The sequence below is a fragment of the Gasterosteus aculeatus genome, chromosome Y, assembly GCF_964276395.1.
Source record: "Gasterosteus aculeatus chromosome Y, fGasAcu3.hap1.1, whole genome shotgun sequence".
NCBI classification, from domain to species: Eukaryota; Metazoa; Chordata; class Actinopteri; order Perciformes; family Gasterosteidae; genus Gasterosteus; species Gasterosteus aculeatus.
This window is the reverse complement of record NC_135709.1, coordinates 1,764,271-1,791,534: the sequence shown is the minus strand read 5'-3', so window position 1 is coordinate 1,791,534 and position 27,264 is coordinate 1,764,271. Positions and strand designations below refer to the sequence as shown.

Below are 27,264 nucleotides of genomic sequence, written 5' to 3'. Positions count from 1 at the left end.
TTCCCCTTTGTCATAAATGTCAATTGAGTGAATGCATTTTGAATCGTTACTTCTCTGTGTTTCGTCAGCGCGGCGTCCTTCAGCAGCCTCGCCACGGGCTTCCGCCGCACCTCCTCTCTGGACCATCGTCCAGACCAAACACACACCACCAACGGCCCGGCCGACCCCGAAACCGAACCGCTCACCGAGTGTCCAATTCACCCCTCGGGGGCGGCCGACTGCCCCGTGCATCCCTCTGCAGGAGAGCAGGGTACCTCTGAATGCCCCCTCCACCCGGACGGAGGAGACACGACAGCGGACTGTCCCCTCCACACGGCGGGGACCAAAGGCAGCTCCGACTGTCCCCTTCCCACCTCGGGAGAGACTCCAGACTGCCCCCTTCATTCCACGGGGGCTCAAGGTGGTCAAGACCATCATGACTGTCCCGTGCATGGGGACGTTGCCCAGACGAAACCCTCCTCAGACTGCCCACTCCACGCCTCAGCGGTCCAGATCAGCATCAGCGCCCCAGAGCCGGAACCAGAGGAAAAGGAGGCCGAAACAGGAAACCATCGGCCCGGGGAGCAGGCGGGGGGTGACACGGGCAGTATGACGGCCTCCAGGGAATCCCTGGCTCGTTACCACGGTGGCGACGGTGGCGTTGGCATATGCTCCAACAACACTCTTTCACATGTCCCCCGCACGTCAATCTTCAAGCGCCCGGGGAGAAAACGCCGCCACGGAGATGAGACATTCGACCATGACATCTCTGCCTTTTTCCCCGCCAACTTGGATTTCCTGGCTCTACAGGAAGTGTTTGACCACGGGTCGACGACCAGACTGCGGCACCAGCTGCACCGCTACTTCCCTTACGTGCTGAGCGACGTCGGCCGGTACGGCTGGAAGGGGTGCTGCTCAAGGTTCAAGTTCCTGAACAGTGGGCTGATGCTGGCGAGCCGCTACCCGATCCTGGATGCGCGGTTTGAGTGTTACCCCAACGGGAGAGGGGAGGACGCGCTGGCGGCCAAGGGCGCGCTGTTTGCCAAGGTGAGGAACTATTGCTGTACATTCTCTTGGTTGCATGGTTACTGTAATGAATTAATACTAGTGAATACAATCTGGTTGGATGTTTCGGGGTTTGTTGGCGTCATCAGACCAAGCGGTCTCATGGCCTTCCCCCCACCACCCCCCAACACGCCAGACCACTTCAACCCCTTAAAATGCGCCGTAGTCTCCTGCGCGGTTCCACGCAATTCTCCACATGCCGTCGCAGGCTCAGAAGGCACATTAACAAGGATTAACTTCGTATATGAAGACCGTGTCCCGGCAGGAAACGGGAGAAGCTGTGGGTTTGTGCAAATCGTTTTGAAACGGGCCATCGTACCTCAACCAAAGGTTGAGCCGATATGGCGCTGGGCTCGCGCTTCCTTCTGCAAGCGTTGAGCCGGATCGACCTTTTGTGTCACTTTGCTACGGTCTCGCAAAGTGGTTTTCGGAGTCGCCTCTGGATGGTTAGCGCCGTGACCACTTTGGGAAATGTCAAAACTAATATTCCGGTCTATATTTAGACCGCCCGGCTTTTTGTCAAAAGGGGATTTTTCCCATGTTACGTCGGCGGTGAACAGGGAGCTCAATCAGAGTTGTCTGATTGTCTCCTCCCTGTTCACCGCCGACGTAACATGGGAAACATCCCCTTTTTTTAATCATTCTCTCATTTCATGTCAAAGTAAGCTGAATTAGAAGTGAATGTTACAGAGGACCTCATTTTATAATTTCCCCGCAGCACACATTCGTCTAAGCTCTGATTACTGCTTGGTGCCGTTTCAGCCAGCAGCTAATCCTTTCATCTCTGACGCCCGCTATCCGTACCGTTGGCGATGCAATAATTGAATCCTCCTATTAAAGTCTATTTATACTAAATTAACTCATTGTTAAATCAATTGTAAAAGAAAGATAGAGGGTTACAATGACCTGCCAGCTGTCCGCATGAATTACCGCGGATCTACTTCTACCGCTTCACTACCTCACCCATGTGATGTGCTTGTGTGAACAACGCCGCATGTTTCATGCACTACCGACACAATGCCTTGCAAACAGTCCCTCGTGGAGGTGCGTAAAGGCTCCACGGTGTTTTTTTTCTGTGTGCATATTGTATTAAAAGATATTGATAGAAAACACAAGGTACCGACTTGTAGGATGCGCTGCAAATCCTTAAGATTCAAGCCCTGGTTGTAAGTGAAAGCTGTGGAATTACGGCGACTCCTCTGGTTGCCGCCTTCTATAACAAGCCCTTTCCCCTGGAGAGGAAAAAAAATCATCAGTGCACAATGTAAAGTTCACAAACACACCGTGCAACGAATCAGAGATGTTGATGTTGTGTTTATGTCATTAATGGTTAACAAGGTCATTAAATTAGGAGCGTGTGGACGGGATCCGTTCCCGCCAGGACGGACCCGCTACGTGCCGCCTGGTTCCCACGACGTGCACCTTGCATGCATGCGTGTGTGTGTGTAAATCTGTGTGTGTGCACACATGGCCTCCACTTATACGAGATCCGATAAAGACGCTCTCCATCATCACGGCGTGCGCGCTGACAGTTACTGCAGAGAACGAGCTGACCTCACATTCCACCTCCTCCTCGTCTGGGGGGGGGTCATCCCCCCCCTCCCCCAGTGTGTGTGTGTGTGTCTGGTGCGGCGGTCCGATGGTGATGGGATATTTGGTGGTCAAAGGAGCAGCAGTAAACCAGTGGAGTTAAATCACCACAATAAAAGTCCCAGTTATTTTTCGCTGCTGTGAAAAACACATTTTCCCTAAAACCTCCATTATTATTTAAGACTCCTCCTCCTCCATTCTGTATTGATGGACTTGTTTTTCATTGAAAGATAGCAGCTAATAAAGCTAAAGACGAGTCAATGCAATACACGTTTTCTCTCTCTTCACAGTAAAAGCTACTTTTCCTTTTTTAAATTGAACGATAGCAGTAAACAGAGATCCACTAATCGCAGCTAAACGCCTTTTAAACAAACATTTTTTCCAGTAACCCCCTGTTGTTTTGTCATATTTAATATCGTTTATCGACGTTCATTTCTTCTCTCTCGTTCTCATATTCTGTCCCTTAGAAGTAAATCTATGAATAACACGATTAGACGAGTCTTTGATGTTCCCTCCGTCCCGCAGACGTCTTGGCGGCGTGAACCTTCTCCCTCCGTGACCCTTCGGTCGCTCTCGCTCATTACCGCTCAGCGCGGCGCCGCCAGCCGGGGGGGTGGGTGGGCGCATCTCATTAGGCGCGCTTCATTTGATGTGCCTGATGTTCACAGCCACCGGAGAACCATGTGTCTTCTTCCACATCAAACACAAACCGGGACGCTCAGTCGGAAGTCGTTGTCAAAGGGATGATCCCTAAAATTCTTCCTCTTTTTTTTTCTTTTGATTGTTTTTGTTGTGCGCACTCGTAGTATCAGTGTTCACGTTTACTGTTTACCTCAGACACAACGTAATTATAAACTGACTCAGTAAGAAGCGAGCAGGCACCCGGAACAAGATCAAGTGCAAACAGTTGATCGTTTTCTCCAACACAAACCTCAACATACTTTATACATCTTGCCACAATTGTAAAATGACTAATGCTACAAGAAGACTCTTCCCTTATGTCCTTATTCCCTTATGTTAAATATCAGCATATATACTGATTTATTTATTCTTTAATTTTTTTTTTTAATTCCCCCCAAAAAATTGTAAAATGACTAATGCTACAAGAAGACTCTTCCCTTATGTCCTTATTCCCTTATGTTAAATATCAGTATATGTACTGATTTATTTATTCTTATTTATTTATTTGTTCTTTAAATAAATGCAGATGTTGCACACAGAATTTTTTTTTTTAATTTCCAGAAAAAAAATTGTAAAATGACTAAAACTACAAGAAGACTCTTCCCTTATGTCCTTGTTCGCTTATGTTAAATATCAGCATATATACTGATTTATTTATTCTTATTTATTTATTTGTTCTTTAAATAAATGCAGATGTTGCACACAGAATTTTTTTTTTTAATTCCCCCCAAAAAATTGTACAATGACTAATGCTACAAGAAGACTCTTCCCTTATGTCCTTATTCGCTTATGTTAAATATCAGCATATATACTGATTTATTTATTCTTATTTATTTATTCGTTCTTTAAATGAATGCAGATGTTGCACACGGAATTTTTTTTTGAATTTCCAGAAAAAAAATCCCTTACAGGGTATCCGTCCCTACGAAACATGGAGAGAAGAGTGAAAGAACCGACTCCAGAGCGGCTCTACTTCAGTTTTGTACCGATCCGTAGCCGTTTAACCCTTTTGCATCGTCTCGTCCTGTTGGATCCGAGCAGCGTTACGTGCATCAGAGCGCCGGCTCCCCGTTTACTCCTCTGACCCTGCGTGAACGGCACAAGATGGCTGCTTGACTTATCACAGTCAATGAACAGCAGATTGAATTCATATTTTCCTTGAAATCGGCAAAGAAAGGGGGCCATTTATTATTCAACCTCAGCGCGGTTTGTCGAAGACAAATGTTGAGGACATCAGCGCGTTGAGCGATCGGACGGCTCCTTTCCGTTAGCGGCTAGCTTCAATCGACAGATGTACGTACGCGTGCATCGTTTTTTGTACACGTCTGCGTAAGATATCCCAAGACTCTGATGTTTCCAGAGGTGTGCATTAGGATATTTGTTGGTGATGAGTGAAGAGGAGTGTCTTTAGTTTGCTGTGACAGACTAGAAGGAGATTGGAGAGGCAGCGCTAGAGAAATTCATTTAAAGTGTTTCCCTGAAGGGAGCGCCGACGCGGTCTGTAATTAAAGCTTTTGAGCTCAACATTTATCCCCTCTTATAATTACTTCAAACTACTGTGTTTATGGTTGAAGAGTTGTGTGTGTGTGTGTTTGCATGTGTGTAAATACACAGTACAAATCATTACTATGGACGGGAACACACTAATGTCGATGAGGTAGAATGGAAATCAATGGGTCAATTCCCCAAACCAACACCTGGCCACAAAGAACACTATTCACTTTTAAAGTCCATTTCATTTATTCACAGAAATCTTGTTAATTGGTTAGTCAATTCACTTCATTTTATTTTATTTTGTAGAGCCCAAAATTACAAATTTGCCTCAGAGGGCTTTGCAGTGTGTACACATGTGACATCCTCTGTCCCGAAACCCTCACATCGGCACAGGAACAACTCCCCAAACAATGAGAACCCTTTCATCGGGGAAAAGGGAAGAAACCTTAGTGAGAACGTCAGAGGACGATCCGTCTCCTGATGGATCGACTACGATGACGTCATGTGTACAGAATGAACAATGTAGAAGATGAACAACACATACGACAGAAATGATTCAGACATTGCGAGTAGTAAGCAGGTGTACGGCAGGGACCACCATCACATAGAACCACAGTCACATAGAACCACCATCACATAGAACCACAGTCACATAGAACCACCATCACATAGAACCACCATCACATGGAACCACCATCACATAGAACCACCATCAGATAGAACCACCAGCACACAGAACCACCAGCAGATAGAACTACCATCACATAGAACCACCATCAGATAAAACCACCAGCACATAGAACCACCATCAGATAGAACCACCAGCACATAGAACCACCATCACATAGAACCACCAGCACATAGAACCACCAGCACATAGAACCACCATCAGATAGAACCACCAGCACATAGAACCACCATCAGATAGAACCACAGAACATAGAACCATCAGATAGAACCACCAGCACATAGAACCACCATCAGATAGAACCACCAGCACACAGAACCACCAGCAGATAGAACTACCATCACATAGAACCACCATCAGATAAAACCACCAGCACATAGAACCACCATCAGATAGAACCACCAGCACATAGAACCACCATCACATAGAACCACCAGCACATAGAACCACCAGCACATAGAACCACCAGCCCACAGAGCCACCAGCACATAGAACCACCATCACATAGAACCACCATCACATAGATCCACCATCACATAGAACCACCATGAGATAGAACCACCAGCACACAGAACCACCATCAGATAGAATCACCAGCACATAGAACCACCAGCACATAGAACCACCATCAGATGGAACCACCATCACATAGATCCACCATCACATAGAACCACCATGAGATAGAACCACCAGCACACAGAACCACCATCAGATGGAACCACCAGCACACAGAACCACCAGCACATAGAACCATCCACAGAGGCTGTGGGGAGGGAAAGCACAAAGCCAACAGGACTCAACTGACCCGTAACTTGAGTTAGGGTTTGTGATGTGACAAAAGTATTTTAATGAAGTTAAGTCAAGTTAAAGGTCTTAAGTCAACTTGAATGACTCTCTGTTGACTTGGCTGGAACTTGACTTAGTCGTCACATTGTCTCATCTCGTTTGAGACAGGACATTAACTGGAACAAACGTCGTTACGATAAGTCACAATAACTGTGTGATACACGGTTTGTAACAAATGGAACACAGTAAAAATGGATGCAGCTACGGGGAACAATTGATGTGTTTGTTGGAGGATCTTCAAAGTACAACGAAAGCCAGTCAGCTACAGGTGACTTTCTATCCAGACACCAGTACATATTTAAATAAAACTACATGATATCTATAGCAGCACATGTGGAAACGCTGCTGCTTAAAGCCACTGGTTTATCATCACAACTATTTCAAGGTTGTTTTTCAAGTGAAGGGATCAAACTCATGCAAGTAATACATGGTGAAATCTGCGCTCACTCCTCGTCATATGTGAAGATAATTAGTCACGCACGCTTGTGAGGGTTCATACTCAGGCTTTGATAAGCTCAGCCCGGTTTGGTTGGTTTCCAGTGTGAAAACAGCTCGTTTCAGTTCCGCTCGGTTCCGTGTCAACGGCCTGTAACGAGAGGAAGTCTTTGCAAGCTTCAGCATCTCACATCCGGCATTCTGACTCATTCGCTTTTTTTTCATTTCCAAAGAACTAATTTCATCTCATATTATATTTTAACTCATACATTCCTTCCCTTCGTTTCAGAATAAATTGCTCCCCTCCGCCGCTTAACAGAACTCCAGTCAGCGTCACACCACAGACAATACAAACGCATTGAAAATCCATTCACTTCTGGTATGCGTGAGTGCACACAGACACACACACACACACACACACACACAGGCGCAAACACAAATACACACACACGAATCCCCCTGGTCTCTTGTCAGTTTCAGGGTGCACACACATCTATTGAAGCATATATAAGCCCCTGAAATATTGATAGAGTGCGAAGGGGAAAGAATGAGGACAGTTGGAGACATGGAGGGAGAAAGATTGTGTGTGTAGAAATATATATATATATATATGTATATCAGATGTATATATGTATACAGTGATCCCTCGCCACTTCGCGGTTCACTTATCGCGGATTCGCTATTTCGCGGATTTTCATATTGCATTTTTTTTTTTTTTGGTGCATTGTGCTCTGCATTCTGATTTGCTAAAAACTCACTCCCGAGCCGTTCATTACAGTTCTCCAACGTAATCGATGGTGGCATGTCGGTGTACAAGGATCTTTTTGCAAAGAAGAAAAAAGAGCGACAACAGCTGCCTGTCACTATGTTCTTCTCCCGAACAAACACACCTGCACCGCGGGCTTCAGAAGAAGAGAACACTGCAGAGCGCAGTCAGGATGCAGCGGCCCAGTCTGAAGAGCAGTGAAACGGCCTACACGCGAGTCACTGTATTTGTATACATGTAATAGTTGCTAATTGTAAAAAAAAAAAAAAGTTTTCTATTTCGCGGATTTCACTTATCGCGGGTCATTTTCGGAACGTAACCCCCGCGATAAACGAGGGATTACTGTATATATATATTCTAACTTCCATTTATCGGTTGCAAAAAGACAACATGCCATCGGCCGTGTTCCAACTGTGCAATAAAGAGCATTTCCATTAAGTATGAATTAAGTAAGAGGGATCATAAGCAATATTATTAGAAAAGTCAATGAACCATCTGAGTGCATTTAACCAGATGGGAAGAGCCCTTTTCTCCTCTTCAATCCCATTATTGTTCTGAAATACTTCATCCATTAGGGGAAATTGAATTAGTGCCTAAATCTTTTACACGTTTACTGTGTTTCCGTCCACAACGTGAGCCTCGCGTTTGGTTATCGTGGTCATCTAATCAGCCTAATGCTGCATCACGGCTTTTTTCTTTATGAGCCTCCTGCAGACCGCAAGCCGAAGCAGCCCTTTTTTTTTCCATTTATTGAGCGTCGAGCCTCTTGCGTGTCTAAAGGAAAAGTCCCACCTGGAGAGAAGAGCAGCTGAAGTCTCTCCTCAATCGAAAAAGGCATTAACTGTTTATAGTTTACGCACATCGCTTTGGCTTGAACGCAAGCGCGGCTCGGCTGGCTCGAGGGCTGACGCTGAGAAGTCATGTGTGAGAGACGGCGAGAACACCGAGCGGTTGTTTCCGCTCTCTCTGCATTTCCCGTCTCTTCTGATCGTGTTTCTCCGTGGTTGTTTTGGAGCCTCCTCCTCGTCGGTTCGTTGTCCGTTCGAGTCACATTTCCGCGGCGGCGGCGGCGGCCCCCCCTGACGCTTTGGGGCCCCTAGGCCTGTTTCCCGGTTATTCATCCATCATGTAGCAGGAGAGCTAAGGGATCAGACACACTTACACGGATGCGTCATGACTCATGCAGACCCACACTGAGTTGGAGACACACAATATGGAGCTTTTGCGCTTCTGTCCATCCACCATCTGCACCACCGTATTACGGCCCGGGTCGGTTTTCCGTGCAGCTTTGAGATCAAACAGCAAATCACCCGTTTTCTGTAACAGGCGACAGCGGGGTTTTTTTTTTGTTGTAGAAACGTTTCCACGGCTTTAGGAGCAGCTCACCTCGTCCCCGCCCAACCTGATGATGCTCAGCGTCACGGCGTCCTCCGCCCACTGCAAACTCACCACCCGTTCATTCCTCCACCCTGTCTGCATCCACCCGCCGGCCCTTCAGAGCCGCCGGGCCTCCACTCTTCACTTCACTGAAAATGCAATAATCGTCAAAAGAAACGACATGGGAGAGATCACAACAATAAGAAGCCAATATGCTACAACTTCGCTTTTACAAAACCTCCAATTTGTGAATAAAGTCCCGGATCAAATATAGAACTCGAGGAAATGTGCTGAGTGACATTCACCTGTTTTATAAGTAACATGGACGATGGACTGAAGCTCATTTGAGGTAATTGTCGTGTAACTACCAGCTGTTATGATGCACAAGTCATAATTCTATAACACGATTACTTCACCGAATGCAATTTGTTTTGAACTTGATTCGGCACCGGCGCCGGCGCTTCACGCTCGCCGGCCCTCTGAACCGGGCGGAGAAACACGTGTGCGTGACGTTTGCTTGTGGTCCCCCCTGCAGGTCCACGTGGGCACCTCCCACCAGGAGCAGAGGGTCGTGGGATACCTCACCTGTACGCACCTCCACGCCATAGAAGGTACAGTCCTGTTCTCACGCTGTCTCACACACACACACACACACACACGCACGCGGACATGTGGATTCGACTTCCAGTTGTGCGCCCGGACAACGCTTGTGCGCTCCACCCAAAAAAGGAGATTTCTGCGCGTCTCCCCCGGGCTGTTCCCGTGGCAACCTGCTCGAGCCGCGCGCGGCGTCACGGCCCTATTTAAAGCCTCCGCTCGATGCCTCCCTCATTTCAGACCAAAGACACCCCCCCCACCTCCCCCCCCCTTTGGCCTGCTATTCTGGGCTCCTTCTACGCCTCTCCAGACTAAACACGGCAGCAGCAGGGCTGCTTCTAAAGATACATCAGACGTAGAGCCTCGGGGGGGGTTCGGTATCGGGGGGGGGCAAACAGGGAGCTTAATACCACACTGAGTGATTCGCTCTCTGAGAGCATCCACATTCCATCCGGTTAGAACACGTACATTTAGCAACGTATCCCACACATAGGCGGATATACAGCGATCAGCCCCCCCCCCGCCCCCCCGGCTCCATCCACACAAAAAAGGAAAAAAAGATGCCTTTCATTTCACGTGTACTCAGCGTAATCAGAGCCAAAGCCACCTACTCGCCGCCGGCAAGTATCTTGACGCCTCTTTGTTTCTTACACGTTCTTCCGTTCGGCTGTTATTCCTCGTTCCCCCCCCCCCCCCCCCTCACACCCCCCCGGCTCTCCCATTTATCAGATTTCCTGGCAGCGCCGGGACCCGAGAGGAGGGCGGACGAGGCGAAAATAGCAAAACAGCTACTCTGTCCACACATGTTCCCGCAAAAAGGGGGGGCGGGGGGGCTGGTGGCGTGTGTGGTAGAACGCCGTGTGTGTGTAGGAACCGTGACGGGCAGCGTATGGGGGGGGAACGTTGGCAGCAAGGGGGCCCGGGGCGTCTTCACTTCACCGTGGCCTCTCACTCCCTCACCCGTTCATTCAGGAGCCACCGGGGAACCGTTTTGAATTCATGCATGTGCTTCCTCCCCCCCCCCCCCCTCCCCCCTCCTCCCCCCCTCTGCCACACACACACACACACACACACACACACTGTCTACCAGGGGATGCCTCCGTGCGCTGCGAACAGCTGGACCTGTTGCTCCAGTGGGGGGCCCAGTTCCGCCAATCCTCGTCCCGCCCGGCCGAAGGAGAGAAGGTGCCGGAAGACCTGGTGGCCTTTGACGTCGTCCTGGGGGACCTCAACTTCGATAACTGCTCTTCAGGTTGGAATAATACCCCAGAGCTCCTCCTGTCGCCCACGCCGACATGATGGGGGGTTCATCTCTCAGCATCTACGCTTGTAAAAGCAGGTGTTTTACTGAAGAAACTAATACAATATGAACATCTTGTATCTACATTGAAGGGTAACGTTTTGCACCACTGACTTCCGTATTCTTTGTGACCAATTGTCAAAACGGTGTCCGTTATTGAAGGAGGAGTCAGTGACGGACTCGTTTGGGACAATTCGCCATCGTCAATGTGCGGCCTGTTTAAGGATGATTATTATTGGCAGCGCTGTTTAATTTTCAACGTCACGAATCACTGTTCAGCAAATTTCCCCTCTAACGACAAATTGTCTTATGCATAATTAGCACGTTATTGTCGGACGCAATTCAGGGGGCAGTGACAGCAGAGGAAGACGACTGGTTTCTATTATGTGCAAGTGTGAATGTGAGTAAAAGCGTGTGTGTGTGTGTGTATGTGTGTGTGTGTCCTTGTGTCTTTTTCAGAGGACAAGCTGGAGCAGCAGCACGCACTTTTTACTCAATACAAGGACCCATGTCGCCTGGGGCCGGGGGAGGACAAGCCATGGGCCCTGGGTAACACACACACACACACACACACACACACACGCTAGCTGGTCCTCTACAGGGACACCATCACGGATACAGATGTGTACATCAACACTACGCACTGACCCACCAGAGGTGATGTCAGCAGACGCAGCGATGGGCAGAGGACGCTCCACCGATCCACGACTCTAATCCGCCGACGCCGGAGGCGGGGGGGGGGGGGGGGGGGGGGGGGCGGTTTGGGGTCTGCGTGTGAAGCGTTTTATTTAGGCCAGCCGTATTTCGAGGGGGGGGGAAAGTGTGGGCAGGACAGAGTGAAAGGGCTCGTTCACAGAAGGGCTTATTTATTCGGCCCGGTGGGGGGGGACGGCGGTTTTGCGCCCGCAGATTCGCCGTTCGGCAGAAGGAAAGGAGACGGGGAGCAGAAGAAGGAATCGGTTTGAGCCCGATCCCTTTTCACGCGGCCCGTCCCGAAGACGGTTTAAGACCTGAACGCCGGCGTGTTTTCATCAAGTCTGGTCGAAAATCTAGTTTCCCCGCGGCCGGCACGGGAATCCCCCGGGGGGGGGCCGGCTCGGGGACCAGCGCGTGAAGCAGCGGCGTGGAACAGAAAAAAATCACACGTGTGTGTGTGTGTGTGAAGCTGTGAAAAGGAAACAGAAATCGCCTCCACTCGTAACCAGGCGCCAACAAGTACAACAACGGGGGCCCTCGAGCTGCTTCTCCCGGCATATATTTGACCCGCTGGGTATCTGCCACATCACACAAATAGCACCGCATCCACACCGTCAGAACATGGCGTTACATTTGTGCCACAAAACCAACCAATCAGAGAGTTAAAGAAGGTCCATTGCGATTGGCTGTTGGTCTCCAATCACAACGCTTCCTAAAGAGGACGAAAAGAAGTCCGGCTAGTCACCATCAGACATGACCGAAGCAAATGATGAGAACAGCGCGTGTTTTCATCCAGGCCGTTAGCATTTAGCACAAATGCTGCAAACTTCCGCGATGCCGCAGGTGGTTCTACCAGCGTTGTGACTAAAATATCGTTCTCTGTGCTCAAAAACTTAAAATGACGCGCTCAGGATCGTGGCACAAATATAACGCCATATCAGAACAGCCCTTTCGTCCTCAGGGCGTCCTCCACCGGACTCGAGGAATTCCTTTTTTTAATTCAGTCACGGGGCAGAAGCGCTCGCGCTGTTCACGCCGTGTTAGAATGAAGACCCGAGGCGAGAGTCCGCAGTGACGCGTCTTCATGTCATTCCACACAGGGACTCTGCTGGACCCCGGCGGCCTCTACGACGACGAGGTCAGCTCGCCGGAAAGTTTACAAAAGTAAGTGTCGCACGCGCTCCGTGCTTTTCTCCACTCAAGATGACTTCCCCAAAAAAAAAAACGCAAACCCCTTTCTGCGCCAGAGCAACCTGCGTCGTTGTCGAGAGTCCGTGTGACAGTATGAAGTCCACTAAATGGACACTAAAGACACTCAGAGTTTGCACTTTCATGTCTTGCATACTTATATTAAATATTAATTAATTAATTATAATAATATATCATTATATTAATTATATTACATGTGGAAATATGTGTTTTTGCCGCTGTTTCCAACTTGGGGGTGAATTGATTTATATTTTAAAAATAAAAACGCATGTTTTATATAGTTTATATATCATATTGCAACCCATTCAAAACAAAGAAGGAACGACCCAACATAAACATTAGAATCTATATGTTCAATTCATTTTGAAGCTATTTCATAACCTCTACTTATCTGGTTAAAGCAAGGCGCTTGATTTGGAGACGCGTGGAACAAATTTGGTTTTGGCTGCTTGTTCTGACGGAAGCGTTTCGTCTCAAGCGGTTCAGGTTCCCGTCAGAAGAATTAAAGTCCCACCAAAGTGTCACGTTCTCACACCTTGAGCCGTGTAGTTTCTCCTGCGTGGTTCCCTCCCTCCTCGCCTTCCTCTTCCCGCGTTTGCTCAACGTCATTCTTCCGATCCGTCCCCGCCGTCCCCCGTCCCCCCCCTGTGTGTCTCCCTCAGAGTGATGGAGAACGAGGACGCGAGAAAAGAGTACCTGGTGTTTCCTCCCAGTAAGAGCCAGTGTCCCGGCAGCAGTCAGAAGGGGAGGAAGATCCCGCTGAAGGGAAACGGCCGGCGGATCGACTACATGCTGTACAGCGACGAGGGCCTGCAGCCGGACTGGAAGCTGGTACGGGGGGGGGGTCGCGTCTTTAGTGCAGGGCAGAGAAACGAGGCCGACGCCATCACGGCTGCCCGTCTGTGTTCACATCCGTCTCAAACCACAGCTGTCCGATGCCCCCTGGTGTCTGGATTTAGTAGTAGTAGCTCGTAGTAGTAATATTGTGCAGCGTCCAGCAGGGGGGCAAAACACAAGAGGTCAAAGAGCACAAGCGGCATTGTTTTGAATCCCAACTTTCCCTCAAAGTCCCCTCGATTGCGGCGCCTGATGATCGTTCTTCTCCACCTGCAGGAAATCGAGGAGTTCAGCTTCGTCACCCAGCTGGCCGGCCTCACCGACCACCTGTCTGTGGCCATGCGTCTGGCTGTTTCCACAGGGGAAGAGGAGCCTTAGATTGACAACGTGAACCTCTGAAAGTAAATACTGCCACGGAGGAGTCAGGCGACCCGCGAGAGGAGAGGACAAGTTTACAGATGTGCTTGAAAGGGAGAGCGAGAGAGAGAGCAAATTCTGCAAGAAGGTTGGAAGGGGAGAGCGAAATGGGTGATGTGAAAGAGGAAGACTCTGGAGGGGAGAGATGAGCAGGGGCATTCGGTTCAGACAGCCCGAAAGATATTCATCTTCCTGGGTAATCCATCCACACAAACACACACACCCCCAGTGATACATTTTCTAACACACAAACACAATCGATAAACACTTTGACGGCTGAATATTCCCCCGACTCTCCGCTCTTCTCCTCCGACACTCCATGTTGAACTCAATCCAAGGTGGGGGGGGTTTATTTACATTCATTTCTTTTTATGTAGCCTATTTAAACGTATTCCTTTTATTTCAGCCCAAATGTAAGAATGGTTCTTTTTCTTTGTTATTATTCTACTTTCAGGGACCGTTGTGTAAAAGGCAAACGCCATCATTTAAGCGAAGCGTCGGGCGTTCGGCTACTGACTTGCGTGTGTCCCTGTTTTTGTGCTCCTTGCTCAATGGCTGTTGGTCAGTGACCTTACTGCTCCCACGTCGGTCCCAGGAACCTCAACAAGTGTCTTCTTTTCTAAAAAAAAAAAACTAAACAAAACTAGTCTTTCTAAAAAGGAGAAAAACCACACGTTACAGTTTCTATTGTCGCCACACCACTTTTTATAGGAAGTTTAAATGCCTGTTTAATACTATATGATATGTTTATAAAAAATTTAAAAAAAAGGTTATTGTATAAGGGAACATGAAATTGGAGAAGAAGTTGCTTGTTCAATGCATCGCGACGTTTTTAGCATGCGTTTTAGCCATGACGGGAGGAAACGAGACATTGGTTTTGCGTGATAGTAGAGGAGGCTTTGCGGATGCATGACGGGAAACGTGATCAGTTTACAACAATAATATAGCGTCTTGATATACTTGCCTGGGGACGAGTGAAGAGGTACACACTTACCGTATCCCGGTGTGACATTTGTGCATGCGAGACTCACAAACGTGCGCGCGTGACAATTCTGAACACCCGCAGCGAAACAGGGGCGAGCCTCAGCCGATGTTACGCGCCCCCCTAGTGGCCATTTTCGAGGTCCCCAAACGACATCTTTGAGGTTGTCAGCTCGTTAACGAACCAATGTAGCCATATTGTGACGCAACTGCAAAACCTCATGACACAGAAAGATTTGGACAACATTATGCCAAGTTTGCGCAAAAACATTTTCACAATATACAAAGTAAAGAGATGCAAGGAGAAGAGATACAAGGGTTTCGTGGGACAACATTTGAAAACAACTAGATATGTATAAATGAAAACACAATAAGTCTGATATTCCTAATTAAGGGAAGATTCAAGCTCGCTGTGAAAAAAATCCCGTCATACTGTTTTACCCGGAAAGCTGTCGAGGATTACGGAAAGTGAATTTACTAAAGCAGCCGTTTTCCGTCAAGGAAGTCTTGTGTGTATTGTTTAGTATATCTTAGTCTGATTATTTATTACTTCAACAAATCCTGAAATTTTCCATGTCACATTTTTTCCGCATGTCAGAGAATAATAAAACAAAGCACTTACCGTTGTTACTTTTGAAATTACACCAAAGTCATTCCACTCGTATAGAAAATAGATGGTATTTATGGACGCACTGCATCTGTATTATTAGTATGTCATCCAGATCCGCCCACTAATAGACAAAGTACAAGTTATTGAATGCAGACATAGCATGAAGTAGGACAATGCAACACACCTTTCAGTGTGTTCGGATTGTAAGCAAAACAAACTTAAAGGCGTAAACAGAATAAAACTACGGTTGAAGTTTTGGAAAAGTTGTCTTTTCAGGCTACGTATGTTGCCCGCTAACGCAACTACCGCTAACGTCTGATCCGCTATAATTCAAACTAAATTAATTGCATTAAGTCTAAACACACCTTCAGATTTCTGTCTCCCCCACTTGTCTATTGACTACTTTATCAACTCACTGCTTCTGCTGCTGATTGGCAACAATGTGCTTTACACCAATGCTAATGTAGCGTAGCATTCACGTTGGAATTCAACTCCCAATCGGTAACAGACATGGTGTTAAACAGGGATGGGCCAAGTTACCATTTAATCAATCAGCAGTCATCTAACGTAAGTAATCTGCATTAAAAGAAAAACTGCAGCAAGAATATTTCATGAAAAATCCCTTTTTTGTCATAATAAAGTTATGAAACGTTACCAAACTGCAGCTTCAATGTGAGCTTGCTAACGTTAGTCACAAAAAGCTACTGATCATACCAGACCAAAGAAGGCTGCAAAAACCTTGAACTTAATTGAATTTGATTTGTTTTTATCCAAACCAATTTCTGCTTATAATTTGCCATAAGAGGGGTGTTTTATTTCTTAATTAAAAATGTTTAGAAGATTAATTTGTGTTAGCGGTGATGGTGACCTCCGTGTCACTCAACACCATGCATGCTAACGTGCTAGCATGGATCTCCAGAATGAGAAGGTGAGACGGGTCCCTGAAAACACATGGACCATGTTTGAGGAACATCAGGCAACGTGGGACACCTGCAGACTCGCGCTGTACATAATTCTTTTGGAGATGTATGTGGAAAATCACTCATGTAAAAAAGCCGTATTTCCCCTGAATAAAACATGCATTACAGTAACACTTTAGGTTTCCAAACACTGATTGATTTCCATGGTCTGCACGGTTTACGTTTACATCAGCAATCCAGAGGAGCTTCAATGCATGTGTGTGTCTGTGTGTGTTCAGGCAGCTCATTTATGTTATATCAATTTTCTCAATAAAAACGGTTGGAATCTGTGTTTTTCTGAACACACTGTGTTGAATGGTAGCGTAAGATGGAGAGTACAGTGTGAGGTTACAGATGTGTGTGTGTGTGTGTGTGTGTGTGGGTGGAAACGCACTGGTTGTTCTGTTGTTTATGTCCAACTGTCATATTTCACATTTGGGTGTGAGTCAACACATCACCTGGATGCTCTGACACGTCTTTATGACTCATTACAGCGCTCTGATTGGTTGAGAGTGAGTCACACGGGGGGTGCATTATTGGGCGATAACGTACAGTTGCCGTTCCCATTGACCCGAGCGTTCCAGATCACTGCACACTCCAAGTAACAGGTTTTTTTGCGTGACAGTTGACATTTTAGCTTTTAGCTCTGTGGCGATCTCCGAAAAAAAAAAGAAAAAAAAACGCACACAAATGATCAGTTTCGGGGCAATGCGAGCTTTTGCAAGCGGACAATTAAAGTGGACGTCATGAGCGATGAGGATGAATGAGATGGTGCGAGACCCAATGCGGTTTTGTAGTTTTGTATTTGTGTTTTTCTTCAGCTCAAACCTCTGGAGTTTACGATAAGATCAAATCCTCGTTATCTACCGAAATAATCCTGTAAATACGCTAAAGGTACTATAGTGAGGGACAAAAAGGTGCTGTCTCAAGGTCCCTGAGAAGAAGCCTTTACACACCCGGCGCGTTTCACACGTCAATATATTTATATTTGTGTTTTTTGTTCTGAGCAGTTTCGCACAAAATTCCTTACTACCTTTCACAATAAAAGCCATGTCTGTATAAGATTCATAGCTGAGCAAGCCGCGTTTTCATATTTACTTATTGAAATCAATATGTCTTTTTTGGTTAAGTAATAAAAAATGTTACCCGCTGAACTGAAATGAAGAATAACGCCATTGACACAGAAAACGTTGTTAGATTGACTCTAATACCTGAAGTCAGAAATCACTGTTAGCTTGAGACCGTCTGACAGAAACCCCCGGGCCACTTTCATTTTCCCTCATAGTTAAAACAGCACACAAAACAACATTGAGTTCAAATGAAAGGACACACACACTTAAAGGACACGGCTATTAAAAGTGAAAGGGGGTTTTAAAAATAGTCCTTCTGCTTTTCGTGAACATGTTTTCCACCGAAAATGTACATTGAGGGAAAAAAAAAAAAAACCCTTACACCGAAACCTAAGCGAGATCAGCCATATGTGACGGATACAAGGCGATGAGACGCAACACACGTGGACCTCATTTCCTCATCATTCTCAGCCGCGAGGTATTTATTCATTCTTTATTAGAGAGACATTCTACTCAAACAATGGAACAGATAGTGAGGGATTTTGCATGTGAGTCCTGCTCATCGCTCCGTCACAGTACATATACAGTCACTTGTTGCAGATGGTGTCGACCACCAGACAGCAGGCCTCATAACCGTAGGCCACAAACCGGTGGGGGGGACGTCCCGGTGACCACGTCCACGTCCCTAAATTAAAAAAGAATCAAGAGTTTGTTCGATGAATCAAGTGTCACGTTACTCTGAAGGAAAATGCCCCTTTATCAACCCTTTCATCGTTTGTTTCGCACCTCTTACACCGTAACAACGCATCTCAAATCCCACAGATGTTTTGCCTTGTTTTAATGGTTTTATCCGCAGCACTTTAAATTGCCTTCTCGTTGAAATACGAATAAACTTGCCTTGTCTTTGGACGTGAAACTAATCACATCCAGCTGCAGGAGGTGTCTCCACAAATCACTGCGTCAGCCCTTTTAAGTAAAGTGTAATGAATATTTATAATTATTATGAGTCAGACATACAGATTTACAAGTTCTTACACAAAGCTCGCTCAAAGATCATTTAGTTTACTTACTATATACACCAGTTTAGCAGTACAGTGAACATACTTCACAGGTTAACGTCTCTCTCGCTCTATTTATTGGATGCAGGACGTTCACAGGCCTGAAGAAATGCTGTAAAACAATAAAAGGTGTTTTGACGCATTGATACGTGAATAATTCAAATAAATATTTCAACAGTTGTCTGAGGAAAATAACACCGGTTTTGTGGTAGGCACGTGAATTAAACGCATCCATGTGTCAGGTGATTAAATATGGGCAAAGGCCAACACGTCAACCGCTAGGCTAACTTCTTTTCCCCCGAAACCGTATACTTTCTTTTTGCAACATAATGTCCCTGGACACCATTGTGACTCTCCCACCAACCGCCCTGAGACCCACTTATGTGACCACCGAATCGGAAATGCTTCCAAAATCCATGTTTACATGATCAGGAGAGCTGGTTAGCTGTTAGCTGTTAGCGGCCAATGGCCAAAAATAACAAAAGCTGCTGCTTGTGGTGGTTGCGCTAATATTACGTTGTGGTGGGCGACTGTGGGTGAGTGGGGGAGCGTGGTCGTCCTCCAAATCAGAGGGTTGTCGGTTCGATCCCAGGCTCTGCTAACGCCATTGTCGATGTGTCCTTGGGCAAGACACTTAACCCAACGTTGCTCCTGTAGCTGCGACTGCAGTGTGCGAATGGTAGTGACTGACGGGCAGGTGTGGTTCTCCTGTCATCAGTATATGAATGGGTGTGAATGGGTGAATGATGTCATGTAGTGTTAAAGCGCTTTGATACCCCTTTTCCACCAACAAGAACCAGGTGCTGGTTCGGAGCCGGAACTAGAGCCGGTTCGGAGTTGGTTCAACTGACGAGCCTCCAAAGAACCGGTTTGCTTTTCCACCGGCTAAAGAGCCAGCGCACTGAGCGCAGAGTCCTACGTCACGGTTACGTCTCATCTTTCCCAGCAACGTTAACGCGGCGGCGCCAAACACAAACACATCATCAACAATGGCGGACGTTGCTTTGCTATCGATGTCCATGGCTTTGCGGACCTACACATCGACGTCCAAACACGGCGGATCAAACGTGTTCGCGCGGCTCACCTTTTTGCCTAGTAGCGTCCATTGTGTCGTTGTTAGCTCGATTAGCTGCTAGCGAAAAATGGCTGATCAGAAAGTTTATTCCCTTCCCTCTCGCACCGAGACCAGTCGCACCGAGGAGCAGCTCCGCTCATTTTGTCCACTTTCACCTCTGGCAACGGCAATCACTTAACGAAACAAAGATCAGGAGCTCCTGGATACTTACAAAACCAGTGGGATTATATTTTCTTTTAGATAAAACAGGCATTTTTCAATATTTTTACGACTTCCTCAACGCTACGCGGGGAGGCCTACCAAACAAGATAAGCCTGAGCCTGTGCTACAGTGCTAAAGGTAATTAGCAGAAGATGCCTCCCTTCTCTTCGGAAGATTACCACAAACTCGTACAGAAGATTTTACTGCTGGAAACAAAAGTTAATCGGTTAGAGGTAAATGTAGAAGTAAATGGACCATGTGGGAACAACACCACTCTAGCAATGACTCAAAACAATGGACAAGAGCATGCTAGAACCCAGCTAACTAGCAATGATGGAACTATGAAGAAACTGGAGGACTCTGTACAGGGTAATAAATCTACCAGCGACAATCCTCCCTGAACCCCTTTTACTGGTTGGGAGCTGGTGCTTCTTTGGTGGTGGAGAACCAAAGAACCCATTTGAAACTAGGTTCTGGCTCCGAACTAGCACCAGTTCTGCTTTGGTGGAAAAGGGGCATGAGTGGTCGGAAGACTAGAAAAGCGCTATACAAGTACAGTCCATTTACCATTTACCATGATGGGCTCAGGCGCCATTCAGTAAAAAATGTGTTTTTGGGCTCGAGCTTGATTAATCACACACTTGAGGCTGGCGCCTTCGTTGTATATCGACAACGTCGGTTCCACATAGATCTCAAATATCTCTCGCTTGTCGTCGCTGTGACGTATTGGTCACAAACAGTCGCTCGAAAGGGAAACCACGCAGGGAAACAAAAAGCAGTACTTCTGTTTAACACGCCGGCCTTCGTTTAGGGAAGTGAAATTCACTCGACGCCAACACACGCGTGAAACTCCACCGTTCCCCTCGGAAGATTTAGGACACGTCATAGTGAAGTCCCAGCGTGGCCCGTCGGGGGGGTCCCCCCCCCCCCTCACCGCGGGGGGTATAAAGGAGAGAGCGGACCCAGTCGAAGTTCACACAGCAAGCTGACAACACTCGCCTCGTGATACACAGTGAAGCAAGATGGCCGCTGCTCGTCTGACTCTGTCCGTGCTGGTGCTGATGCTGGCTGCCGCCTCTCTGACTGAAGGTAGGGGCCTCGATGACCTGTCAATCAATCGCTTGAGTATGAACGGCTGCTTTGGATGTGATTCACCTGATCACAGCATGATATTCTTTGTAAAGTGGTGATAGTGTGTCATCTTATTCTGGTAGACAGGATTCAGAAATGCAGTTTTACAGCTTATTCTGATGTTAGTTTGTAGCTCATATAAATATAAATATTGTTTATGTATAAATATATATATTTCCTTTTTTTAATCTCATCACTTTATCGATTGGTGTGTGTGGATTACCAGATAATTATCTAATGGTAATTTATCTAATTATTAAACTATTATCTACTTATTATCTAATGGTAAATACATTTTTTAACATAACATTTGAGAAAACCTGTGATACAAAAACGTTACTTATGTCATCAACTGTGGATATTTCATGATAATATCTATCAGTCATTTGTTTTACCCCAGTCACCTGTACTTTTACAAGACATGATTTTAAATGAGTTTTTAAGCCAGTTCAGTCGTACTTACATCCACCTAATGGCTATACCTTTGTATTCATTGGGAAGAGAATGTGTTGGTAAGGTAATGCCGCATATTTGAGCATTGAGAGTAAACTTGTAATCCAACATATGAAGGGCTCACTGTGAGTGATCGCGGTGATATCTGTGTTGGTGCCATATTGAGCTGAGGTGACCTTAAAGTTGAACCAGTGTGTACAGTAAACACCAAATACCAGCTTCTAAGGGGAAATCAAAAAGGGAACACAAAAGCAGCAAGCATGTGACGCCTGTGAGTGTGAGTATGAAGGTTGTTCATTGGTGTGTGTGTGTGTGTGTGTGTGTGTTCAGGCCTGCGTGGCGCCGGCCCGAAGAGATGCTGCTTCCGTTTCAACGAGAACAAGGTGCCCAGCAACAACGTGGTCGGCTACACCAAGACCAGCCAGCGCTGCTCCAACCCCGCCATCCTGTAAGTACCCGTCCTCAGAGACCCCCGTCCCGTCTCCACGGATGGACCCCCCCCGCTGACTTGTCCTGCTTTGTGCTCGTGTTCAGGTTACAGACTGTGACGGGGCGGAAACTGTGTGTCAGACCGTCGGCCGCGTGGGTGAAGGAGCTCATCAATGCCAAATTCGTCCAGGGAGAGAGGTCCAACCTGTAACCACGACAACGGCAGATAGTCAAAGTCTGTTTCTTGACGCTTCAATGTCACGGCGTGTTACCATAACGACCGCAGAGCGGGATCAACATGCATAATATTTACTAATACAAACAATGTCGTTGTGTATTCTGAGTCTCACGGAGAGACGCGTTTAATTTAAGTATATGAAACAATATGTGTAGTTTGTGTCTACCGTCATCACTGTGAAATGCTGTTGCTTTGTGATTGGAATTGACTTAACGGAACGTGCACACTGCAAAAGAGCGATACCTCCCAACTTTATCCTGTAGTCATCGGTAGAGAATAAGCTATGCGTCAATGCCACTATTTCTACAGTAAAACCTCAGAGCTTCCTCTTGTTTTTCTACATGTAAACTAAAGTGGTGATGAGGTTTTTTTCTATTTATAGTCATGTTTTGAACTAAAGTTATTGTACAGATAAGTAAAAAAATGTATTTGTGCAACTGATTTGATGGTGCAGAATTAAAGCAAGATGATATGTCACCGCGGGTCTCCTTCCTCCCTCACGCCTCCTGTGTGTTTCCTTTTCATGACATGAACTAGACATGCTGACAGATGCTGCAGCACTAAGAGGTGCCGCAGGAGCCGCCTGTGCATCTAAACTTTAACGTCAAATTCCATTTTGATATTTTGATCCCGAAAGTAGGGCTGCATTTAAAATAAATAAATAAATAAAGTGTGAAAATGTTTGCATGTGCTTCAATTCAGAATAAATAAAATTGCGGGAAGATAAGCTTGAATTTGCCCTTTTCTGATTCGCATTTGGACTTGACAGTCTCAGCAGATAAATAATACACATGTTAACGATTTGACCAGTTTAATAGAATATATAGAATTAAGATCCAGTGTTTCCTGCCAGGAAGTCGAACCCGGGCTTAATGCATCAGGTTCTCCTCCTCACGTGGAGCTTATTGCGCTTCATGACGGCAGTTGCCTCGACGCGTCTCAAATTGAATGTCGGTATATAAGAGGAGTTACCAGTATTTTCATTTAAATTAATGTTGACAAAAGAATCTGCCTGAGCTTGATCGTGTGCATGACTGTTTTTATATCCAGTGATTGCTGGATTAAAGTATTAACCTTATGTTATATTTTATGTTCATGATGGAAGTCATGTTACGTAAAAGGAAAAATGACATAACATTCTTTAAATTATATTTATTTCCTTTTGACTATCTGTTGTGGTTGTGAAGGAGAGAGGACCCAAGCGTAAGGGAAGGTAAAGGTGTGTGTAAATTATTAAATTAATCATTATTATGCGGTTAAAACATTAGCCGCAACTGGTCAAATATTTATTTTATCAGCTGGAACAAATAATGTAGATGGTGTATTACGCCTGCAGATGACGAATCTGTGTTGTATTCTAGACTTATTGTAATAAAGAGGCAGCACTACTGGGTTGCAAATTTCTGTGGCGATGAATACAAATGCAAAGAGGGTTTTTTGCGTGTGTGTGAGAAACTTTGATCAACCCTTTGCAATTTTGAAATAGTAATTAGTATGGTATAATTTAATAGCTATTTTTACAAAATGAATATCAATTGTGTAGGGCTATAACATATAAATCACATTCAAACACTTAACAAACGAACAATTAAGAGTCAAACAAACTATTAGATTTAGTTGGAGCTTTATGGAAAAAAAAAAGTTAAATTAGAGAAATACAATTAAAAACCCTGTATGATAAAAGGTTATATTCACTACATTTCGGCAACATAAGCAGGCCGTGCTGTGTCGCAATAGCAACGACACCAGCAGACTAAAAAACGCAAACAAATTACATTTCACTATAGATTTATAAAGTTAGGAAAAAAATACTGTTTCAAAACACTTTGTATACCTGGGGTGACATTAAAAAGTGCTCAAAAGCCTAATGAATGTGAGCTGCATTTGTTTACTCCTGATAAACAGGTGATGCTCACCTAAAGGTATACTCCCTCTTGTGGCTAAATGGGTCAATAACTCTTGTCTTCAAAAAGTGTGTCTGATATGTGTGTGTGTGTGTATATATATATATATGTATATATATATATATATACGATCATGAACAGACATAATATACAAATCGATGTTTTATGGGATCTTATCACTGTTAAAAGTCCAATGTAACTCACCCTGTATTATGCATCAATATTTACAATTTGCATTCCAAGAACAGCGCCACCCAGTGTACAGAACAGGGACGACATTTTAATAAAACTAACTTTTTCAGTTCACTGTTTTCTAGTAGTCCTTCTAGTTTTCTATTGCTACTTTTAACTTTTAAGCTTTTAACTGTTCCCTTTTTTGTTTTGACTGGTTGACTTTATTATTACTTTCAAGGCTAGGAGCTTCTGTGTGGAAAAGAAAAAAAACGTTGGCGGTTAGCGGTTGCTATGTGTGGAATATGTCCAGGAACCAGGGGTCACCAGGGTTACCATGGTGATTGACTCAGAGTCTGTTACCATGGTGATTGACTCAGAGTCTGTTACCATGGTGATTGACTCAGAGCTTCAGTCACCTCTCTATCTGGAACGGATAACTCAGACTTTCCCTGATCTCAGGGTTAACTTACTCTGAGTTTTCACATAACCCGCTTTCTGGAATACCCCCCAGCTGTTCTGGAACCGGATACTCAAGAGTTTCTCGTCTCAGACTTCAGGGATAGACTCAGAGTTTGTTGAACCTCCTTTCTGGAATACGCCCCCAGTCATCGAAATGGCACAAAAGTATCTTCTCAGTGTAACCAAACTGTTCAAAACACTAGAGGACGGTGTCACATCGATATCACATACAAAAAGTGCCATCACAGGGTCCCTGGTGGTCTAGTGGTTAGGATTTGGCGCTCTCACCGCCGCGGCCCGGGTTCGATTCCCGGTCAGGGAACGTAGCTTTTAGTGGAAACTCAGACTTGGTTCACCCTGAGAAGAGAGAAACTCTTGTCTTGTCGGTTTCAGAAAGGGAGGTAACTAAAGCTCAGGGTCCGTCACCATGGCAACTGAGCTTCAATAAACCTCGAGTTTCGCTCACAGTCTCCTCCCTCTGACAGCAGCCCGGCCAATCACACAGCGCGTGATCCGTTTCAAGTAGGAGGTTTAACAAACTCTGAGTCAAACCCTAAACTCTGAGTTGATTTACCCTGAGATGGGAAACTCGGCGTTTTGGGTTTCAAAACAGCTGTTTAGAGTTGGTTCAATCAAGTCGGAGTAGCGTAACTCAGAGTTGAGCGCGTGCACCGCCACAGTATGAATGAATGGAGCCACGATACTACGATTCACCATGGCAACCACCACAAACAACCGGTCGGCATACGTCACCCCTATTCAGCTGCAAATATTAATACAAGCGTACGACGAGTATGAACACGTGATCGGAAAGAAAAGCAACACGTCTACTGCAAAAGACAGAAAAACTGCGTGGGAGAAAATTGCTGCTTGGGTCAACGCGTAAGTTCCAATATACAGTTGTCAGTTAATATTTAATTTAAACTCTGTTAGAATGCACTACACGCAGGCTTGAAATACACACCCATGCTCATTTAATCACAAGAATAATATCGCTGGTAACAACTGGTACAATAGTATTTAACCTAATAATGTATTTTATTCAGGCGCAATCTCAGTGAGAAACGGTCGTGGAAGCAAATGAAGCATAAAAACGTGGTTCAAACAGGTACGATGTTGCATGTGATATGCTCATGGCTGTACTTCGTGGTCGTCACGTTTTAAATGTAAGAGTAAATATTCATTTGCAAATTTGAATGTAATGTAGCTTTAACACAATTTCGCATTCATACATTTCCTCTCACCTATCCAGTTTTGTTAACGTAAATGGCTCATTTAAAATAACATGTGACTTCCACTCAGCCAACAGAAAGAAGGCAGAGGACCAGCACCTCCACCTCTGACATGATCTCAGCTCTGTTTGGAGTGAAATAGAAACAGCACATACAGTAACTTCTAGCCTTCTAAAAACAATTCTTATTCCCAATTCTTACGCTTAGGCGTAAATTCAGTCAGGAAGACTGGACAGGCTGTGCCGTTCCCTGGTGGCCTCCTCTCTCCCTGCGGGTGCACGGCCAGCTGATTAGGGGGGCGGGGGGCTGGTAGTACCAGCCAACCAGACGTGGGTGTCGTTACCGTAAACCAATTGGGCTGACAAAAAACATGAAGGTGGTGGACCTGGAGGAATACTTCTCTGACTTAGAGTTCTCTCTCACTGCTCGGGAGGGCGTGAGCAGAAAGGGTAGTGGGAGATACAGCCAGCAGGAAGTCTTCCGGATGAGGAAGATCATCCTGAAGACAGAGGCACTTTAAGGAATGAGAAAAGCATCTTAGTGTACTTTCACCATCAAACCGCCAGTGTTTATAACTGGCCACGAATCATAGGTCATTGGCAAGAATTGTTTAATTGGAGCATTTTGCTTTGTTATAATGTAATAAGCCAAATGACTCCGTTCTTGTCCTAAATGCTCCCTTAACGCAAACCCTTAATACATATTTTGTGGGATAAGATTAGATTATACTTTATATGACAGCCTACAATCTAACGCAACTACATCACATGGGCTCACTTGGCCAAATGGATGTCAAGCCGCCTCCAGCACATGAAGGCCACACGCGCACGCGCACAGAGGTCCGGTCGCAAACGTTTTGGACCGTTGAGAGATGGATCCGCGCGGATCAAGCTGCAGACTGTAAACTGGCTCCTTTCACAATAAGAGCGCAAAGCCCACCCTACGTTTGAGACCTCGCTGTGATTTGCTCTGAGGTAGTTTCTTTGAGTGCGCTTCTTGAAATATATATATTTCTTGTTATCCTAGGAAGCTGGACCAATATATATATATATATATACTACCCTGTAGCTGTAAGCAACTTTTAGAAAACAACTATCATTAACCCCATTACAGCTAGAACTTGTATGAGCCATTAAATGCTAGCAAAATAAACATATATTAGCTACTTATTGAGTGTCCTGAACGCAATTACAAATGTAGTTTGATATATGATGCTGCTTAGGTTTTTAGGAATCCCTAACTAAAAGTACACAAATTTGTATTCACATAATTGTTTGTGTGTGCACTTTTCTTCAAATGATGCAATTGTCGAT

General features: G+C 45.6%; 2 protein-coding genes and 1 non-coding gene across 4 annotated transcripts in view; all 3 read left to right on the top strand.

Annotated features, from left to right (window-relative positions):
* The window catches only part of LOC120809344 (sphingomyelin phosphodiesterase 3), a 37,078-nt gene extending 20,417 nt beyond the window's left edge, over nt 1–16,661 (top strand). For both annotated transcript variants that reach the window (XM_040163067.2, XM_040163068.2), the window contains 7 exons: nt 69–1,026; nt 9,457–9,532; nt 10,609–10,770; nt 11,278–11,367; nt 12,615–12,678; nt 13,386–13,554; nt 13,837–16,661. In XM_040163067.2, coding sequence (XP_040019001.2) covers nt 69–1,026; nt 9,457–9,532; nt 10,609–10,770; nt 11,278–11,367; nt 12,615–12,678; nt 13,386–13,554; nt 13,837–13,938 — 1,621 coding nt within the window. In that variant the 3' untranslated portion in view covers nt 13,939–16,661. The remainder of the gene's footprint in view (nt 1–68; nt 1,027–9,456; nt 9,533–10,608; nt 10,771–11,277; nt 11,368–12,614; nt 12,679–13,385; nt 13,555–13,836) is intronic.
* A 3,905-nt stretch (nt 16,662–20,566) lies between these two features.
* Nucleotides 20,567–22,659, top strand: LOC144390777 (C-C motif chemokine 4-like). The gene is made up of 3 exons (XM_078097168.1): nt 20,567–21,020; nt 21,846–21,963; nt 22,050–22,659. Exons 1-3 carry the CDS (start codon nt 20,954–20,956, stop codon nt 22,153–22,155), a joined length of 291 nt encoding a protein of 96 aa, XP_077953294.1. The 5' UTR covers nt 20,567–20,953; the 3' UTR covers nt 22,156–22,659.
* Nucleotides 22,660–24,969: 2,310 nt separating this feature from the next.
* Nucleotides 24,970–25,041, top strand: trnae-cuc (transfer RNA glutamic acid (anticodon CUC)). Its single transcript has one exon. It is a non-coding gene; the product is annotated as a tRNA-Glu (tRNA).
* The last annotated feature ends 2,223 nt before the right edge of the window (nt 25,042–27,264 follow it).

Bases quoted from the DNA above. Each gene is read 5' to 3' on its own strand.
- LOC144390777 (XM_078097168.1), top strand. From the start codon at position 20,954: ATGGCCGCTGCTCGTCTGACTCTGTCCGTGCTGGTGCTGATGCTGGCT. The intron at 21,021-21,845 runs GTAGGGGCCTCG...GTGTGTGTTCAG, and splicing joins TGCCGCCTCTCTGACTGAAG to GCCTGCGTGGCGCCGGCCCG. The intron at 21,964-22,049 runs GTAAGTACCCGT...GCTCGTGTTCAG, and splicing joins TGCTCCAACCCCGCCATCCT to GTTACAGACTGTGACGGGGC.